This window comes from Pituophis catenifer, unplaced genomic scaffold (assembly GCF_029215685.1).
Source record: "Pituophis catenifer annectens isolate HBS135680 unplaced genomic scaffold, rPitCat1.0.hap2 SCAF_9, whole genome shotgun sequence".
NCBI lineage: Eukaryota > Metazoa > Chordata > Lepidosauria > Squamata > Colubridae > Pituophis > Pituophis catenifer.
This window is the reverse complement of record NW_027256889.1, coordinates 1,866,912-1,887,001: the sequence shown is the minus strand read 5'-3', so window position 1 is coordinate 1,887,001 and position 20,090 is coordinate 1,866,912. Positions and strand designations below refer to the sequence as shown.

The 20,090-nt window shown below is 50.6% G+C and overlaps 1 protein-coding gene across 4 annotated transcripts; it reads right to left on the bottom strand.

Annotated features, from left to right (window-relative positions):
- Positions 1-441: 441 nt before the first annotated feature.
- Positions 442-19,449, bottom strand: DMPK (DM1 protein kinase). 4 transcript variants are annotated; one of them, XM_070950239.1, is made up of 15 exons: positions 18,946-19,449; positions 12,652-12,743; positions 11,621-11,704; positions 11,148-11,243; positions 9,983-10,131; positions 9,361-9,454; positions 8,827-9,027; positions 8,066-8,329; positions 7,045-7,130; positions 5,940-6,045; positions 5,012-5,154; positions 4,410-4,507; positions 3,550-3,626; positions 3,108-3,188; positions 442-1,770 (listed from the first exon to the last, which is right to left on the bottom strand). In XM_070950239.1, exons 1-15 carry the CDS (start codon positions 19,103-19,105, stop codon positions 1,672-1,674), a joined length of 1,830 nt encoding a protein of 609 aa, XP_070806340.1. In that variant the 5' UTR covers positions 19,106-19,449; the 3' UTR covers positions 442-1,671. The 4 variants fall into 4 exon arrangements, with proteins under 4 accessions (XP_070806340.1, XP_070806341.1, XP_070806342.1 ...); XM_070950240.1 differs by having other exon boundaries at positions 8,081-8,329; XM_070950241.1 differs by lacking the exon at positions 3,550-3,626 and having other exon boundaries at positions 1,682-1,770.
- Between the last annotated feature and the right edge of the window lie 641 nt (positions 19,450-20,090).

Below are 20,090 nucleotides of genomic sequence, written 5' to 3'. Positions count from 1 at the left end.
CTTGCCACGGTTGTTAAGTGAATCTGGCTTCCCCATTGACTTTGGCTTGTCAGAAGGTCGCAAAAGGGGATCACGTGACCCTGGGACACTGACCGTCATAAAATGGCAAAAGTCTGTTGCCAAGCGTCTGAATTTTGATCATGTGACCACGGGGAGGCTGCAACGGTTGTAAGAGTGAAAACAGGTCCTTAATGACTTCAGGGCTGCTGTCAATTCAAACAGTCACTAAATGAACTGTTAAGTCAAGGACTCCCTGCAAAGGGTGAAAGGCCTGATGGGAAGGGATTGTGGAAACACAGCTGATTCCTCGCACCCTCTGTGTGTGTGTCTGTCGATGCACTCTCACACCCACGAGTCCCTCCCACCCCATCTTCCGGTTTGCATTTGATTCCGGCTGCAAAATCCTAAAGATTTCCTTCCACCGCAACCATCCCACAAAGACCAGGAAATAATCCGACTTTATTCCTACTGGAAAACCAAGAGACCCTCCCTCTTCAACTCCAGAGCGTACAGGGCGCCCCCATGTGCGCAGCCAATGCACGGAGTTACACAAAGGAGGGATAATAAATATTGGGGGCGTGGAAGGCGAGGGGCACCCAGAGGGGCTTAAGTGAAAAACCCTAAAGCTAGCAGTATGCCCCCCTCCCCTCCCCCGACAAGCTCAGTTTTGCTTCCATGCACTTTTGTTTTATATAAACATGCATACACTCTTCCAAACATAGGGACTAGAGACTTGGGTCTCCCACTTTGAGCCAGGAAGGGCTGCCACGTCCCCCTCACCATTCGAAATAACTTAGAAAGCGGGGTGGGTGGGTTGAACCGTGGAGGGGTACAGAGCGGAGGTTGCCGGCTGCTTTCAAACGTGGAGAAGTGCAGATAAAAAGAGTGTCTGGCAGTTTGAAACTAGCATCCCCCTGTGGAGTCCATGGGCACCATAAGGCCTTAGTGGGGGTGGGGGGGTTGGTGGCCTTCGAAGCACAACCGGAAGGCACAGATTGCAGCTGGCCGAGTGCACCGTTTGGCTAATTCTTCAGAGTCGGGCTCTGCCAGCTCGCCGGGGATGGACCCCGTCCCCTTCCTTCTCGTTGGGAAGTTGTCGCTTCTCACGGGTCACCAAGGAAGGCGGGATGGGGATGCCTTTCTCCTGCCACCGACCGGGCCCTTCCGACCCTCATCTCCCAAAGGGGCATCAGGTGCAGAAACGGCCCTTGTGACCGGGACGGCAAAAGTCACGGGAAGAATCTCAAAATTCTTGGCAGCGTCCTGGGCGAAGCATTTTCAGCACGGAGGCTTCATCTCGACTCTTGGGAGGAGCCCCTTTGGGGGACGGTGTGCGTTTCCAGCGCAAAGTGCCATCCAAGATTTGGGGGGGAGGGGGTTTCTATAGGGGGCAGTCTGTAGAGAGAGTGCAAAGGTGCTGAGAAAAGCAGGATCCCTGGATTGTATCTTCAGCTCCTGCTGCTTCCCCTGGCTTTCTCAGTGGGGTCGGTGGTCTCGAAGCAAAGGAAGCGCCCGGGAGAGAACCAGAGAGGCGGCTGGATGTCCGGGATGTGGCCTCACTGTCTTGGCCCAAGCCAGTCCTCCACCAAAGGGGTTTGTCCCCGTTTCTAGGCTTGCTGGGGCAGCTGCAAGCGGCCAGTGTGCCCAACTCTTCCTTGCCCCGGCCAGGGTTCAAACTCTTTCCGCTCGGCCCCGGTTGGAGGCCTCCAATCCGTGCCCACCGGTGCACAAGAGCAGGTATCCCACGTGGACGATGCAGGGCCTACGTACCTGGAAAGGGAACGCAGACTGGTCAAGATGCCCCCACAAAGAGCTCTCTCATGGGCAGGGGGTGGGTGGCGGTGGCTGAAAGAAATTGGATGGCAGAGACCCCACCCTGCCCCTCCTGGGCAGAGAATGGCAGGAGCGGCCCACGCGGTGTCCAGCTGAAAGATCTGAGCTCCACCTCTTCAGTCCCCAGGCACATTGTCATGGGAATTAAAATACCCGCCTTTCAACGGGAACAACCTAGGTTGCAAATACTCTCGGCCCAGTTTGAGCAACGGGTGTCGGATGCTTTTAAAAAAAAAAAGGTCTACTCAAGCTGGCTAAAATATCTAAAAAGACGCCTCGAATAATGCACTCCAGCCACGTTCTGAAAAAGAAAAAGCGTGAGAGTTTTTAGCTTGGGGAGAAAGTGGTGGTGGGGGGCAGGAACACAGAGAAAAGAGGCTTATAAAATTACAGGGAGAGAAGAGGTTTTGGTGGAAAAGCCCGGACCAAGGTAGAAAATAGTTCTGCCAAGACACGGAGATGATCACAAACAAACGGCTTCAAAATTAGCTTGCTTACATACATTCCTTCCGGGGTCAGAGGTTATAAGGTTCTGAAGGTGGGGGGGGGAGCGTGGAATATTGGTGCCAGGGTGGGGGGAGAGAAGGATGGATTGGGTGGGCTTTTTAACCCCCCACCTAGGAAGACTGGAGATTTTTTTCCAGAAGAGACTGGACAGCCATATGGGGTCTCCTGCTTGAGAAGGGGGTTGGACTAGAAGACCTCCAAGGTCCCTTCCAACTCTGTTATTCTGTATTCTACCTAAATCAGTGTTTCTCAACCTTGGAAGCTTGAAGATGGGTGGACTTCAACTCCCAGAATCCCCCAGCCAGCGCTGCTGGCTGGGGGATTCTGGGAGTTGAGGTCCACCCATCTTCAAGCTACCAAGGTTGAGAAACACTGCATGGTGGGATTCGAGCGCTCTTGAGTTGGTCCATCTTGCAATTCCTCGATTTTTTGACTCCGGATTCTTCAAGCTGGAGCAAAGCTGCAGTGATTCTCCGGAGGGAGAAGGCAGCCAAGCAGAAGAGTGAATCACGCAGAGACAGAATGGCCAACCTCCCCAGCTTCAGAAACCTGCGGTGCGTGTCTGTGCCCTGACCCGCAGGGAGGGTCTCGGGGACACCGGCCGATGGGCTTCCAAGTTCTGGGGGTGCCACCAGACTCGGTTCCCCGTGAAGGAAGAAAAGCGGGTGTAGGAAACGGACGCAGACCCACGACTAGCTGGAGGCATGCACTGGGGGAGCGCTCAGAGCGAGAGAAGGAAGCGCATGCCGAGAGAGCAGCCGACGTACCCTCGAAAAGAGCAGCAAGTGCCGGTACAGAGGTACCACAAGCGGGTATTCACAGAGCCGGGATGCCACGATGCCGCTTTGCTGAAAAGAGAAAGCAGAGGCCGACGTCAGCAGGGCACAGCGTCCACCGACGGGTAGGGAAGCGGGGGGGGGGAACCCCGCATATTGGCCTCTGTTCCTTGTGTAGCACCTACAGAATGTTCGCAAAACCAAGTTCCTAGTCCTCTTGGAAAAAAAAAAAAGCCCTCAGTGCCATTTTTCTCCTGCTCTTAACAGAGCCGATGGCTCTTTAAAAGAGGCAAAATGTTCAAATGGGGGAAGGAAGATATCAGAGTCCAGGTGCAGCCCCCACCACCACCACCCCAAATCCCAGCAAAGCTTGTTCGGCTGGACAAAGCCCCTTCCCCCTAGATCCCTATTTTTTCTCCCTGCAGAGTCTTACGTGGGCTGGCCGTTCCACGCAGTGCAAGAAAGGCTGGCTGAGGTTGGGGGGCCAGGGTGGGCTCCAGCCTAAAGCAGCTGGAAGGAAAAGAAAAATGTGGGGCCGAGGGCCTCCTGGCAGGGGGCCGGGACACGTATCCATGCTCAAATGCGTTGGGCGAGAATCACTGCACTCCAAAGCGCCAAGCATCGTGCATTCCATGCTAGGGATCCTCTTCGCATTGTTGAGTGAATTTTCTCTCCCCTTATGACCTTTTTGCCACCGTTGTTAAGCAAATCACTGCAGTTGTTAAGTGAGTCATGCAGTTGTTAAGCAAATCTGGCTTCCCACATTGATTTTGCTTGGCTTCGAAAGTTAGAAATGATGATCACATACTCCCTTTAACGACTCTCATCCCGTAACTAATTCGGGGTAGAGTCGGGGCGACTGGATAGAGCTGAGCATTCACTGGCCGGATGCCCTTCCTGACACCTATGTGGAGTTCACAGCAGATATTTTTTTTCTTTGTGTCCGGGGAGAGAAATATCTGCTGCTACCTAGGATTGAACTCTCAACCTTCCGAACCGGAGGCAGTTAGCTTCACGGCTAGGCCACCACGAAAGTGCAACCGTCATACATACATGCCAGTTGCCAAGCATTTTAATTTGATCATGTGACCAAAGGGATGCTTGCAACGGTCATAAGTGGGAAAACCAGTTGTAAGTCTCTCTTTTCCGTGCTGTTGTAACTTCGAATGGCCACTAAACCCATAAACTGAGGACTCCCTGTACTTTGAGGGGTGGCCCAAGTCGCCCCGGGGAGTAAGTAAGGCCAGAGCTGATCAGAATGGGAAACAGTCTACAGGGGAAGACTGGACTTGCCCTCCTCAGTTGCTGCTTTCATGTCTTCGATCTGCTCTTTCAAGCGTTGGATCTGAGCTTCCAGTTCCACATTTCGGTTCTCGGCATCCTTTAGCTGGCTGGGTGGGGAGGGGGAAGGAAAGAAAATCAGACTGTCATCAGAAAGTTGGGGTCTTTTAGAGTAGGGATCTCCAACCTTGGCAACTTTAAGACTTGTGCACTTCAACTCCCAGAATTCCTCAGCCAGCAAAGCTGTTGTTGAAGTCCACAAGTCATAAAGTTGCCAAGGTTGGAGACCCTAGTTTTAGAGGGCCAGTCAGTCATGCTGGCTGGGGAATTATGTGGCAGTTGGAAGTCCGCAAGTCTTCCCATTGCCAAGGTTGGACACCCCTGGCCTGGACCAAATGATCTGTGTTTTGTTGACTTCTAAGCCTCCTGGTTCACCTGGAGAACCTGGAGAAGATCCAGAGGGGCCAGGATGAAGTCTCCCCTGGACCCCTCTGTGATGGTTCCTCCCCCCAAGGGATTGTCCAGAGAGGATAATGGAGAAGTCAAGGCAAGGGCCAGGCACCATGAAAGCTCAACTCTTTGGGACCACGGAGCTCCCCGCCTCTTCAACTCACCTGGCAAATGTCTGGTTGGCTACCTTGACCATGCTGAGCTCTTGACACAACATCTCCCGGCTCTTCAGTTCCTCCTCGAAGGCTGCCTGCAGTTCGAGAAACATGGACTGGTCCAGCTTCTGCCCATCGGGCAGTTTACAGGCCTAGCGGGAAACACAAGCGGTGGTTGTGTAACACAGAACGGAGCCTCCCCACACCTTTTATGGCTTCCACTGCACCTCCAGATCACGCTACTAAAACCCAGCACTGCATTGAAGTGTTAGGCAATCTTCTCTTCTCTCCACTTTTCCCTTTCTTCCTTCTTCTCTTCTTTACTCTTGTCCTTTTCTCTCTTTTCTCCTCTCCTCTTCTCTTTTCTCCTCTCCTCTTTTCTCCTTTTCTTCTCTTCTCCCCTCTTCTCCTTTCTTCTCTTCTTTCCTCTTGTCCTCTTTTATTCCCTTCTCTTCCCATTCTCTTCCTTTTCCCTTCTCTCCACTTTTTAATTTCTCCCTTTCTCTTTTCCTCTCCTCTTTTCTTTTCTCCTCTCCTCTTTTCTCTTCTCTTTTCTCCTCTCCTCTTTGCTCCTCCGCTCTCCTCTTCTCTCCGCTTTTCCCTTTCTCCCTTCTTCTCTTTTCTCCTCTTTTCTCTTCTCTCTTCTCTTCTCCTTTTCTCTCTTTTCTTCTCTCCTCTCCTTCTCTCCTTCTCTCCTTTTCTCCTTTTTTCTCTCCTCTTTTCTCCTTCTCCCCTCCCCTCCCCTCCCCTCTTCTCTCCTCTTCTCTATTTTATTTTTGCACACAGGTCTTTGAAGTGCCTCTTAATTTTCTTTTTTGAAAGTTTTAAATTTATTTCACTGATTTATTTGCCCCCTTCTCTCAAATAATAAATAAGCGATGGCCGCCATGCTACCTGCCTTGAGGCGTGATAAGAGAATTCCCCTTTGTCTACCTACCAGCTCCTCTGGAGGCCTTTCCTGGGCTTCTTCCGACGGCCTCTTCCCAGCAGGGTCCACATCCATGGCGATGGGACCGGGGTCTCTTTCCTTGGGGTCTTTCTGTCTGAGAGAAAGGGAGATTCTCAACCCACGGCATCTGTACAGGTAGTCCTCAACTTACAACCACCCCTGCAGTGACCGTTTGGAGTTATAACGGCACTGAAAAAAGGGACAACCGTTCTTCAACTTATAATGGTTGCAGAATCCCTGTGGTCCCGTGATAAAAATTCAGACGCTTGGCAACTGGCATGTATTTATGATGGTTGCAGTGTCCCGGGGTCACATGATCCCCTTTTGCGACAACCTGACCAGCAAAATTAACAGAGAAGCCGGATTCGCTTAACGACCGTATGACTGACTTAACAGCTGCAGTGGTTCACTGAACAACTGTGCCAAATAAGGTTGTAAAAGGGGACAAAATTTACTTAACATCTGTCTCGCTTAACAATGGAAATTTTAGGCACAACTGTGGTCGTAAGTCGAGGACTCCCTGTAACTCCAGCTGGTCCTTTTTGCCTCTCCATGGCTGGGTTTATTTTATTTATTTATTCATGGAGAACAGATCCATGGCTGCTTGTCATACTACGTAACTCCAGATGGCTAACCACAACAACTAAGAAAACAATTGTCATGAAACCTCTAGGAAAAAAAATCAAATTAAAATATCTATCACACAATAGCAGAGGTGCCGTATGCCAGACCCAACCCACCAACCATACTGGACCTGTTTAAACTCCTGGCCCAGCTCTTGGGACCAAAACCCTTCCGAATTTCCCTGGAAAGCAGATGGAGGGGAGGATTTCCCCCCTCCCCCAATGCCATAAAGCTGGGGAATTCTGGGAGTTGAAGTCCACCCATCTTAAAGATGCTGAGATTGAGAAACAAGGATGCAAGGATCAGTTCTCTGGGTGAAGAACCTGCTGAGAACAATCTTTGGCTCCAGAACTATTATGGAAATCGACACCAGAAAGAAACCTTCAGGTTGCAAGTTCCAGCCTAGCCTTTGAGTGGAAACTTACACAGCCTTTGCAAAGTACAAAAGGGTGCCAAAAACGCTTCTTACTTCTCAGCCGTGTAAGTGTAGGAGTACCCCACGAAGGGCAGCTGCACTCCGAGGGGAGAGGTCTCGATGACGTCCCACAGGGTCTCCTGGAAAAGAGAGGGAGGGAGGGAGGGACGTTTCCAGTCAGAGCAGACGGAGCTCAGCTGTTAGCAGAGAGAAGCAGGACGGAAGGCAGCTTCCCTGATATAAGAGGTTGGGGGAGGGTCTTCTTTTTAGGGAAAGGGGAAGGTTTCTTCTAGATATCAAGCTGTTGAAACCATCATGCTTGCTTAACATTCTTTTTTTTTTTACATTTTGGGACAAGAGATTCTTGAAAAATCTTACACCGTTTTTCTGAAATGGTGTAAGAGAAAAGTGTTCAACTTGGGAACTTTAAGACTTGTGGACTTCAACTCCCAGAATTCCCCAGCCAGCTATGCTGGCTGGGGAATTCTGGGAGTTGAAGTCCACAAGTCTTAAAGTTCAAAGGTTGGACATCCCTGGTCTAGAGTCTCCTGCTCGAGCAGGGGGTTGGACTAGAAGCCCTCCAAGGTCCCTTCCACCTCTGTAACAGGTAGTCCTCAACTCACGACCCGCAATTCAGCCCCAAATTTCTATTGCTAACCAAGACAGCGGTGAAGTGAGTTTCGCCCCATTTTGCAACCCTTTCTTGCCAACCATTGTTAAGTAAATCCCTGCGTTTTACGGTCACACGGTTGTTAAGTGAATCCAGCTTCCCCTTTGACTCTGCTTATCAGGAGGTCACGAAAGGGGATCACATGACCCCGGGACACCGCAACCGTCATAAATATGAGTCAGTTGTCCGCTGTCTGAATCTTGATCACGTGTGACCGAGGGGAGGTTGTGTGAGAAACGGTCCTAAGTCACGTTTTTCAGTGCCGTGGTAACTTTGAATGGTCACTAAATGAACGGTCGTAAGTCGAGGACTACCTGTAAAACTCAGCCCAGCCAGGAACGAATAGGACAGCCCCGGGTGCAGCGGAGAGGAAGGAAAAGGGGAGAAAAATAAGAGGTCACGTACCCCTCCCCCTCTCACCATGTCGGTGAGACAGTCATCCACCACGTCAAAGTTGCAAGTGTCGGTGGCGTTGGCAAACTCGGGCACGAAGGACGGGCTGCAGTCCCGCAGGCCCTGCCAGTCGATGCCGACGAAGAACGGGTGCTCCTTGAAGTCCTGAACTCCATGACGTCCCAGGCGTGTCTCCCGAGGACAGATCAGCCCTTCGATTAAAGCCTGGGCTTCCGGGGGGATCTCTGGGGCCGAGACGGGGAAATGGAAATGCTCCTTGGAAAAATGAACGTTGGGACAAAAGGAGGAAGCAACAAGTAAGCGAAAGGGTATGGGGTATTGCACTGATGATGTTAGCTAGTTTGGTCATGAGACGTCTGCAAGAAACCCAGCAAGTTCAGAGAGCACCAAGAATCCCACAGTCCTCCTCCTCCACAAACCCCCCTCCTTTCTAGCACTGATGATGTTACCTAGTTGGGTCACGAAACGTCTGTGAGGACACCACCCAGCTCCGAGAACACCAAAGACCCCTCATTTCTCCTCCTCCTCTTCTCCACAAACCCCATTCCCCTTTAGCACTGATGATGTTACTTAGCTAGGTAATGAAATGTCTGCAGGAAAACCATCTAGCTCAGAGACCACCAAGGACCCCACAGTTCAACCCTACAAAGATTCTCCTCTGACAGTAGAACAGGATATCTTCAACCACTTCACCTCTTGGTCCATCAATAGGGCACGTTAACCCACCCCTCCCAATCCCTCCGGCCACCAACCTTGAAGTGCAGAATCTTGCCGTAGGTCTCCACCACGGAGTCGGCAAAGAAGGGGGTGTGCCCAAAGAACATCTCGTAGGCAAAAATGCCCAGAGACCACCAGTCGCATTCTGTGCCGTAGGAATGAAGCCCATCTTCCACTGCTCGCAAGATCTCCGGGGAGAGGTAATCTGGGGTGCCCACTGCCACTGTGGAACAGACCTGCCACCGTGAGAATGGGGGTGAGAACCTCAGAACAGGCGTCCAAACTGCCCCATCCCGTTTCTGATATGGCCCAGGTGGGGTTGGGGGGGGCTTTGGAAAGCCCACAAGCAGGGGGGCAGAGGAGGGATCCCCCTCAGCTGTCCCTGCCAGACTGCCTTGAAGCACAGACCCTCCATGGGCAATCCTAGTTTGTGTGTAGCTTTGATAGGAAATCAGAAAGGTCTTTGGGTCAAAGCCAGCCCCCTTGGCCATCATTAAGCCGTGATGGTTATTTTCCTCATAAAATTCACGCTCTTAGGGTTGCCCGCCCCACTCGGTTGGAAGCCTCACCGTCCCGTCTTCTCGAAGCTTGAGACAGGAACCGAAATCCGCCAGCCGGATGTGCCCACACCGATCGAGAAGGATGTTGTCGGGTTTGATGTCCCTGACAGGCGGAGAGTGGAGACGATTGGCAAGGAGGATGGGCAGAACCACCACAAGTGAACTCAGAAGATACAGGTAATCCTCGACTTACGGCCCAAAATTTATGTTGCTAAGCAAGGCATTTGTTAAGTGAGTTTTCCCTCATTTTATGCCCTTTCTTCCCTCCATTGTCAAGTGACTCCCTGCAGTTGTTAAGTTAGTGACAAAGTTATTAAGTGAATCTTTGCCTGTCAGAAGTTCTCAAAGGGGGATCATGTGACCCCAGGACACTGCGACCGTCATAAATATGAGCCAGTCGCCGAGCGTCCGAATTTTCATCACCTATCAGGATGCTGCAATGGTCGTGTGAAAACTGGCCCTAAGTCCCTTTTCTCAGGGCCGCTGTAACTTTCAACGGTCACTAAAGCAATGGTTGTAAATGGAGGATTACCTCTGCATGAGGAGAAGGATGTTCCGGAGATTGCAAACGTCTCACGGAGCAGCCTCTGCTTCCTCAGACCCCCCCCCTGCCCCCAGCCTGTACGTGTACCTGTGCACGTAGCCCATGCTGTGGATGGAGTCGATGGCCATCACCATCTCAGCCAAGTAGAACCGGGCCATCTCCAGCGGGATGCGGTCACCAAATTTGCTCAGCAGGGTCAGGAGGTCACCCCCAACATAGTAGTCCATCACCAGGTACTGGAGAAAGGCAGAAGGAGGAGAACTAAGGAGGAGGGACCATCCCGTTCTTAGGCAAGTTGATTGACATCTCCATCACAGCACAGACTCAACTCTAGGATGGTATAATATAGTAAGTACACTGTAGGGTAGGGTAGGTTATAGGACATAGCATATTCTGGGTATATACTCTATGCCAGGGGTATCAAACTCAAATTTCTTTGAGGGCCACATCAGGGTTGTGTTTGACCTCAGGGGGGCAGGGTGGACCCTCTGCCAGTGAAAATGGAGCTCGGCCCTCCCAAGGTCTGTTTTTGCTGGTAGAGGAACCACTGGCCAGTCCTTCGCTGTTTCCAGGGCGGCCCCGCGGACCAGATCTAAGCACCCCACGGGACGGATCCAACTCCCGGGCCTCGAGTTTGACACCCCTGCTCTATACTATACTATATGCTATGCTATGCTATGCTATGCACTATATACTATGTGCTATATACTATAAAGATAAAGGTTCCCCTCGCACATATGTGCTCCCAACTCTAGGGGGCGATGCTCATCTCCGTTGCAAAGCCAAAGAGCCAGCGCTGTCCGAAGACGTCTCCGTGGTCATGTGGCCGGCATGGCTCAACGCCAAAGGCGCACGGAACGCTGTTACCTTCCCACCAAGGTGGTCCCTATTTTTCTACTTGCATTTTACCTGTTTTCGAACTGCTAGGTTGGCAGAAACTGGGACAAGCAACGGGAGCTCACCCCATGACGCGGCACTAGGGATTCGAACCGCTGAACTGCCAATCTTTCGATCGACAAGCTTAGCATCTTAGCCACTGAGCCACCGGGTCCCCATGCTATATGCTATGCTATATACTATGTAGTTAGCATATAGTATACATATATAGTACAGGGTAGTATTATAATATTTAAAATTTTCATACCACCCATCTCCTCTACAAGGCGACTCGGAGGTCTAAATAAATCAAAGTCAGCCACAGCCACATAAATGCTAAATCAACGGTGCTCCCATCAGCTACGGTGGGGCTCACCAGGTAATTCTCATCCTGGAAGGCAAAATGCAGCTGCGTGATCCAGCGCTTGTCTCCGTTCACCAGGACGTCCCTCTCCTCCCTGAAGCAGGAAACCTGGAGGAGCAGAGTTGAGATTTCAAAGAGAGACGGAGATCCCTGGGCAGACCGTCTGCTTCGTAATGTGACGGGCACGAGTGGATGAGGCTCTATCTACAGTTCCCTAGTTCGGGGGTCTCCCATCTTGCCAACGTTAAGACTTGTGGACTTCAACTCCCAGAATTCCTCAGCCAGCTTTGCTGTTTGGGACGCCAAACAGCATGTCTTAAGAAAATCTGCGCTGGAAAAAAAAATCCAAGGCAATTTTTCTTGGGTTTCTTGAGTGGCAAAACAATAAAGGAATCTGGCTGAAGGGACTTATGCAAACCTGGAACAGACCCAGCACTGATGGAAATCCTGCCTAGGTAGCCATGATGGCTTGGCAGATGTCTTACCTCTCCCCGTTTCAACATGTCCCATTTGTTCATTATTTTCATGGCATACACCTGGGAGGTCCTCTTCTGCTTCACCACCGCCACCTGCGCAGGTAAAACAGTCAAGGGAGACACATGCGAGATAAACTGAACGATAAAAGTCCTGTTGTCAGCTGCCACCTTTTGCTCGCTTGAGCTTCGCTGCTATGTGGAGACAGACTGCCATGAACTGTGGGGATGAAAGGAGGGGAATGCTTGGGGAAGCGAAAGTAAGCGCTGCATCTCCTCAAGAAGCTGCCTCAAGGTCACCCAGCTGGAAGAAGGAGGGAACCGCATAACAAACTACACTTGGACTGTCCGTTAGGAAAACATCTTGCCTGAACCTGATTGGTGATACTGGGCTGGGCAGTGAGAGATAGTTAAGGGGGTGGGGGGAAGTAGAACTTGGGGATTTTGGCGCGTGATTCTCAATTCTAGCTTTGCTATACTGCTATATGCTTGATCGCTAATAAAACTACAGTACATTTCTCAACAAATGGAGCTAAGGATCATTTCTATTTTAGAGGTTTGTGGCAAGTCTGACACCTGTATTAGCTTATGCATCGTTGGCTTCCAAATTTGGTCTGCCTCGGAAGGCTGGCATCAATCTTGCCCATCTGAACGCGCATCTCCCCTCCTTCCCTTTATGTTCATGAGAACTAGGGAAGGTCAAGTCTGAGACACTTTCTCAGATTACTTTTCTGCCCTGGGACTTTTATCTCTTGTCGTAGTTATGGATCTTCTTCTGTTCCTCAAGGTTATTCCTTCAACCCATTATGACGGACTAAGTGCATCCTTCCTAAACCTCCTTCCCATCACCCCAGATTTGTCTAAAATCTTTGGAAAAAATTCCTAAAATATAAAGGCAGTTTCATTCCATACTGTTCCATCCACCTGAAGTGGTCACTTTTGCTATGACAGAGGCATCCCCAAATGCTGGTTTTTGCCAGCAAGGACATCGCTTTGGGGGTCTCCAAAGCTACCCTCTAGTATGGCCCGTCTTTCTTCCTCACCTCGCTCAAAGCTCCTCGGCCGATCACTTTTAGGATCTCAAAGTCATCTCGCTGCAGCCGGAGCTGTTTTAGTCTGGAAGTGACCGGCTCCGCTGGAGAAAAGGAGAAGCAGAAGGACATTATTGGGGTTTCTCATTTAATCCCCACTTCGGGTTAATTAAATTAAATATTCAGGAACCCTGAACTGCAGAGCTTAAAGGAGGAGATGGGAGACACCCTCTCACTATGTTCTGGTCCTGCCTTAGGATTAGGGCATGAAAGCCAGCTGGGAGACTTTGGGCCAATCACCAGGAGATGGTGAGTTCTACTCCCTTTCATACATTTATGAAATTTATGAAATGTATGAAATGTATGAAAGCTGGGTGGCTTCCTGCCAGTCCCTCTCTCTCAGCCCAACCCCCCTCACAGAGTTGTTGTTGTGGGGAAAATAGGAGGAAGGTGCACTGGATATGTTTGCTGCCTTGAATTATTTGTAAAGGTGGTATATAAACAAACAAACATTGATGGTGATTTGGGCTCAGCGAAAATGCAGGAGTCATTTGTCAGTGGAATGGGTGGCATATACATTTAATCAACCAATCAATAATTTTTCCTTGCTTGCAGTGGCCTGGCCCTTTAAGCCCCCTGCCCCTCCTGGCTATAGCCAAGTTCTCGTCCACAAATATTAATAGCCACGCAGAGGATCGGCATCCTGCCACGACCATCCTGGACCTGTGACTCAGCCAGCCACAAGGACTGAGCTGCACGCCTTAAAAATAAATGTGTGGGTGGAAAAAATTAAGCAGAGTGGGGGGTAAGAATCCACGTGACCTGCAACAAGGAAGAGGTCAGGTGGCCATCAGATTTAACCTCCCCGGGTGACTCAGCTGCCGGCCTGCCCAGATATCCAGATTTGGCAGCGGAGAAGAGGAATAACATCTTCCAGGATCTCAGACAACTTCCTCACATGGCAACCCAAAGATCAAGCAAAGAGATCCAGGAGGAGCGGGGCGGGGGGGCGGGGGGGGGGGTTGGCAGGAGAACAGCTAAAGCGGCTGGCAAAGCAGCGGCGTAAAAATAGCTGCAGGATGTGATCAAGGCAGCTGGAATGGGATGCATTTGGGGAAGGGAACGGGGCGCCCAGAGGCCACGCAAACAGCACAAGACGGTGGAGGAGGAAAAGTCCCCGACTGGCGCCATGGATGGGAAGGAGGAGACCAGACTCATCATCCCCAGTCGGCACCTTGGGCAAGGGTCCTCAAAGGCTGCGGAAGGAGGGCCTGACTGAGGCAGCCCAGCAAAAGCACTGACCACCCTCCATCCAGCCCATCTCTGGCTCATTCTGAAGCCGGGGTGACTCTGAGGAAAGTCCCCTTGTCTAGGTGGCATTGGGGTCCCTGGGGCAGCAAAGTTGTGCTGGCTAGTTGCAGAATGCTGGGTCCATCAATTGGACTGCATCTTTGCAAGGAGAAGGGAGAGAGGGAAGGGATGGATGAAAGGAAGGAAGGAAGAAGGAAGAAAGGAAAGAAAAGAAAGAGAGGGAGGGAAGGAAGGAAGGAAGGAAGGAAGGAAGGAAGGAAGGAAGGAAGGAAGGAAGGAAGGAAGGAAGGAAGGAAGGAAGGAACACAAGAACAGAAGGAGGGATGGAGTGTTCCTGTGTTTTTATATACCACTCCGAATCTGGAGATACATACAGGTGGTATAAGGAAATCTGTTCTTAATAAATGAATAAATTATCCAGACAGAAAATCATCTTGTTACCTTAGGCCAATTCATTATTATTATTATTATTATTATTATTATTATTATTATTATTATTATTATTATTATTATTATTATTATTATTATTATTTAAAAAGGAGGGGCATTAAAAATGAAGGGACAAATTTGGACAGAAGGCCTGCAAGGAGCCTCCTTCCCCAAGAATCTCCCAGCGGCAGCTGAGAACTGGAGGCAGACCTGCTAAGAAGCCCCTTCCTGCTTCCTTCTCCGAGGGGAAGAGAAAAAACGGCTGGCTGGCAGCAGCTGATGCTTGGCACCGGCCAAGAAAGGACCGAAATAGGACCAAATTCCAAGGGCAGAAGGGAAACAAGCAGCTTTTTTTTCCATTCTCATATTTCTTAGATTTCCGACACAGCCACATTGGGCAATTGGGCGTAATTTTCAGGAAGAATTTATGCAATGAGCCCCCTAATAAATAATTGGTATTAATTATTATAAGGCACACAAATACTACAGTTCTAGACACTATCAGAGAACAAATGCTGTTGTACAGCCTAGATCCATTTGGAGTCAACCTCAGTGGCCGTAGAGTTCAAGCACTTTAAAAGCGTTATTTGCAGAATTTTGAAAATACGGAGTAACCCAGTTTATCTGGTGCTTCTCAGACTGGCTTTGCAAATCCCATCTGTCTGTCTGTCTATCTTATCTACCATCCATTCACTCTCTCATCTATCTATCTATCTATCTATCTATCTATCTATCTATCTATCTATCTATCTATATCTATCCATCCATCCATCCATCCATCCACTCTCCCATCTATCTATTCATTCATTCATCCATCCATCTTTCATCTATCTATCCATCTCTCACCTATGTTATCTACCTACCTACCATCCATCCACCCACTCTCTCACCTATTTTATCTACCTACCTACCTACCATCCATCCATCCATCCATCCATCCACTCTCTCTCTCTCTCATCCATCCATTTCTGCCTGCCTGCCTGATTGCAGTTACCTGCAGAGACGCTCAGTTCTTGCAAGGAGCCAAGGCCAGAAGGTATCTTGGGTTCCTCGAGACCCGGGATTATTTTTGGCCTCTTCCAACAGATACACAACCCTCCAGCCAAGAGCAGGGTTGGGGGGGTGGGGGGTCAGCCTCCCTCCCCAGCCAAGCCAAAAGGCTTGCCAGACACAGGGAAAGAAGCTGCGCCATTGGGTGCCTATTTCGGGCACCGGCCGGGTTGGGAATCTGGGCTTGCAACAATTCTCAGATTCCATCGGGGCCCTGGGAGACTGGCTGCTCACGGCTGGGGGGGGGGCGCAAGGGGGGGGGCGGGATGGGGGCGTGGAGCATTCCTTCCCATGGAAACTTTTATGCAGTAAACACACTGTCAAAAGTCCAAAGGTGCAGCTTTTATCCGGATTCAGTCAGGTTTGGTCTCGGAAAAAAGTGATTTTTGCAGTCCCTATCAAGAGCAAAGGGCTTCGGAGCATGTGCAGAGTGTTTCTCACCATGGTGCACCTGCAGTCCCCAGGTGAGGCCTGAAGCTGAGGGTGAAATTCCACACATACGGGTAGTCCTCGATTTACAACCGCAACGGAGCCCAGCATTGTCTGTTGTTAAGTGAAATACTTATTAAGTGAGTTTTGTCCCATCTTGTGACCTTTCTCACCACAGTTGTTAAGTGAATTGCTGCAGTGGTTCAATTAGTAACATGACTGTGTGAAGTGAAGCTGGCTTCCCCATTGACTCGGCTTGCCCGGAGGTTGCAAAAGGGGACACTGTGACCGTCATAAAGAGGAGTCAGTTGCCAAGCATTTGAATCTTGGTCACGTGACCCTGGCAGATGCTACAATGCTCATCAGTCATTTTTTCCCCCAATCCGGTTGTAACTTTGAACAGTCACTAAACGAACTGTTGTAAGTTGAGGACTAGCTGTACTTCAGGAAATCTTTGCAGTGTCCCTGTACCTCACCAAACAGAGGAGAGGACCTTTGACCTTTCCTTTGAAGCTTGGACAGACATACGGTACATTTGTTTAGTGACCGTCCAAAGTTACAACAGCAAGGGGGAAAGTGACTTACGACCGTTCCTCGCACTTATAACGATCGCAGCATCCCCATGGGGCGCATTCACGAGAGTTGCTGTCTTTCAGAGTCATTTGCAACCTTCTCGCTGGCTTTTGCCCAGAAAACTCAATGGCAGAAGCGGATTCATTTAACGACCGTACGATTCGCTTAACCACGGCTACGTTTCGCTTAAGAACCCTGGCCAAAAACCGCTCACAACATTGGGCACAACTGACTTAACTTGCTTAGCAGTGAAATTCTGGGTCCGTTTGTGGCCATAAATGGGTGGAGTACCCCTATTTCCTCTCAGGTTAAGGACGTCTGGAGCCTGTTCTCTTTGTCTGAACATCCTAACTGTCAGCCCTGGAGGAAGCCGCAAATGGTTAATGGCCAAATCCAGGCCATCTCCTGCCCTTCACAGCCTTGCTTTGAAAACCTCTCCCTGCCCCACTTCACCCCATCCCTCGGCAGGCCTGCCCCATTCCCTGCAGGGCCACTTCTGCAAGGAAAACCGAGCAATTTCTTTCCGGGAATAAAGAGCACCGTGGAGGAGTGATGGAGAAGAGAGCGAGAAAAGGGCCCAGCCTGTCCTACGCAGGAGGCCTTTTATGGCATTTTACAAAGTCACAGCAGCCGAGAAACTCCTCACAGGAGCCCCAGAAGCCCCACACTCTGCTCTGCTCTGCTCTGCTCTGCCCTGCCCCACCGATCTCCCAGATCACGCCTCGCCCAGGATCAAGGACGATAAAAATGGAAGTGATCTTGGTCTTCATCAGGGATGCCCAACCTTGCCCCCTTGAAGACTTGTGGACTTCGATTCCTAGAATTCCCCAGCCAGCATTCTGGGAGTCGAAGCCCCACAGGTCTCTTCATATTGTCAAGGTTGGACACCCTGGTCTTCACCAAGGCCAGAACAAGCAAGTCCTGATAATACTCAGATCCTCAATCAATCAGAATTGAGCTGGAAGGAACCTTGGAGGTCTTCTAGTCCAGCCCCCTGTTCAAGCAGGAGATCCTATACGGTTCCAGACAAGTGGCTGCCCAGTCTCTCCTTAAAAACCTCCAGTGATGGAGCACCCACAACTTCTGGTGGCAAGCTGTTCCGCTGGTTAATTGCCTTCACTGTTAGGAAGTGTCTCCTTTCTCCTTGATTAGTTTCCATCCATTGTTTCTTCTCCTGCCTTCTGGTGCTTTGGAAAATAAATCGTCCCCCTTATCTTTGTGGCAGCCTCTCAAATATTGGACGACTGCTATCATGTCACCCCTAATTCTTCTTTTCTCTAGACTAGACATACCCAGTTCCTGCAACCGTTCTTTGTGTGTTTTTGTCTCCAGGCCTTTAATCTTCTTAGTTGCTCTTGCAAAAAAAAAAAAAAAAAAACCTTACTTTCTCATGAGTAAACCACAAAGAATCATGGATTCCTTAAGAGGTCTTCCAGTCCAATCTCCTGTCCAAGGCAGGAGTCTGTCCTTATTCGAGAAACCAGGCAGTCTCCTCTCTATTCAATCCCACTCCCCCTTCCTCGAAGGAGACCACACTTAAAAGATGAGGGAGAAACAACGTCGTGTGAAGAGATTCAAAGTTTGGTCCTGCCTCCAGTCAGAGGGAAATAAGGAAGTGCTCATTCAAAAGTAACTTCAACCCCACAGCCACAAATCCTGGCTTCCAGGTCCCCGGATGATCTCAATAATAAACACAACTCATCAACTAAATGGTGAATATCGAAGAACAAGTTAATGGTGTCCATTCCTCTCTGTCACTTTAGACTTTTCTCAGGAACAAATCCCCAGAAGTGTGACCCACAACCCAGAGTTAGTCACGGCCTGATTTATGAAAGGGTGGTAGGCATCGCTTTCAACCCCGCAAAGCATGCCAATTACAAACGAATCTTTTTTCAAGTTTCAGACTAACCCAAGGCTAAGTAAGTGGCAAAATAGAATTGAAGGTGTGTTATTTATTTATTCACTGGGTGTGGGTGGGTGTTTACTTTGTATTGATTTATAAATAACTCAAGGCAACCAACACACACAATGCTGCTGCTTCCTCCTCCTGTTTTTCCCCACAACAACCACCTTGTGAGGTGGGCTGAGCTGAGAGGGAAGGACTGGCCCAAACTCACCCAGACAGCTTTCATAATCCCAAAACAGGACTAGAATTCACCATCACCTGGTAACTGGGCAAAACTAACCCAGCTGCCTTTCATACCCAAGGAACTGCTAGAACTCTCTATCTCCTAGCGATTGGCCCAAAGTCACCCAACTGACTTTCAAGTCTATGAAGGGACTAGAACTCATCGTCCCCCAGTTTCTAGCTTGGTGCCTTCACTCCTAGACCAAAATAGGTATGCCACCCATCTCATTTGCAAAGCAACTCTGGCCAGCTATGCCCCAAAGCCACAAACTCCCTGGAAATCTGTAGAGCACCCCCCACCCCGTCTTCTCACTGCCCCCTTTGGGGCAGCACATCAACCATCAAGTTCTCTCCGGCCCCCCATAACAGCTGCCAACAGGACTCACCCCACTGCAGGAACTCCGTGATGTATTTCTCCTGGGCCAGGGGCGAAGTGCTCAGCTCATGATGCACGCAGAACAGGAGGTCCACCAACGTCTCCAAGCCCACCACGTTGCGGTCAAGCACCAGCTCCTCCAGTTTCTTCAGTCGGACCTCTGCTGCCATGGGGCCAGCTTGGCTGGACCCTGGGGACACCCCAGGTGGGCTCACTCCAGGCTGGGTACCCTGTCCGCAAGGTCTCTGGCTGCAGCCTGGAGGAGGGGTGGCTGCAGCGGCGGAAGGGGCTACGTCGAGTGGGCACCCTCCCGGCTGACCATCTCCTTCCTGGGTGGCCACACGAGTTCTTTAATTCACCTGTTTCTTGGAAGGGATGTCCAGCACGGAAATGCTCAAGTATCCCACCAAAGGAGGGCTGGACAGTTTCTTCACAACTCCTGTTGCACGCACAGATTTCTCTTTCTTGCACACTCCAGCTTTAGCCTTTCCTCCCTTCCTGGTGCACACACAGGGTCTTCCCCCCTCCCCCCCCACAACACACACACACACAGAGCCCCCCCAGCTGGCTCTCCTGCCTGCCTTGTGGCCACCCAGAGTGGAAGCGATGAGGTTCTTCTTCTCTCCCAGAGCACACAAACACACAACACGCCAGCTTTCCACGCCTTTCCCAGTGTCCCAAGTGTGCTGCCTTTCAAGCCAAAATAGGCTCCTTCTCCGGGTCTTGCATGCTCCCTCCCCACACCCCGTCCGTCCGTCCGTCCGTCGCTGGCTGCCTGTGCTTGGCACACCCTATGGCTGGCCTTCCCTGGCTCCTCTGCTGAGTTCCAAGCACCCAAAACGTCTCCCCCCCAGGCCCCCTCTGCAGGGGCGGGGGGAGAGAAAAGCACCAGCCCTCTTTCTGCCCCCCTCCTGGGTTCCCTCTCGGGCTCAGCCCCACCCCACCCCCTGACCCTGGGAAGCCACACCTCACCCTCCTGCACCCTCCTGCCCAATCCAGCCTGGCTTGCCATCTGGTGCCAAGGCCTGCGCAGGAGCAAACATTTAAAAGTCTCAGGCCAAGAGGCTCCTCTCCTCCTTTTAACCCTTCCCTGCTTGGGGTCTAAACACATCCCGGCCCTGTCAGGTTTATTATGAGTCCTGCAGCTTCTGGCAG

Excerpts from the sequence above, each read along its gene's own strand:
- DMPK (XM_070950239.1), bottom strand. The coding sequence starts at position 19,105 with ATGGCAGCAGAGGTCCGACTGAAGAAACTGGAGGAGCTGGTGCTTGAC. Across the intron at positions 12,744-18,945 it reads CACGGAGTTCCTGCAGTGGG|CGGAGCCGGTCACTTCCAGA; the intron begins GTGAGTCCTGTT and ends CCTTTTCTCCAG. Across the intron at positions 5,155-5,939 it reads AAAGGCCTCCAGAGGAGCTG|GCCTGTAAACTGCCCGATGG; the intron begins GTAGGTAGACAA and ends GTTTCCCGCTAG.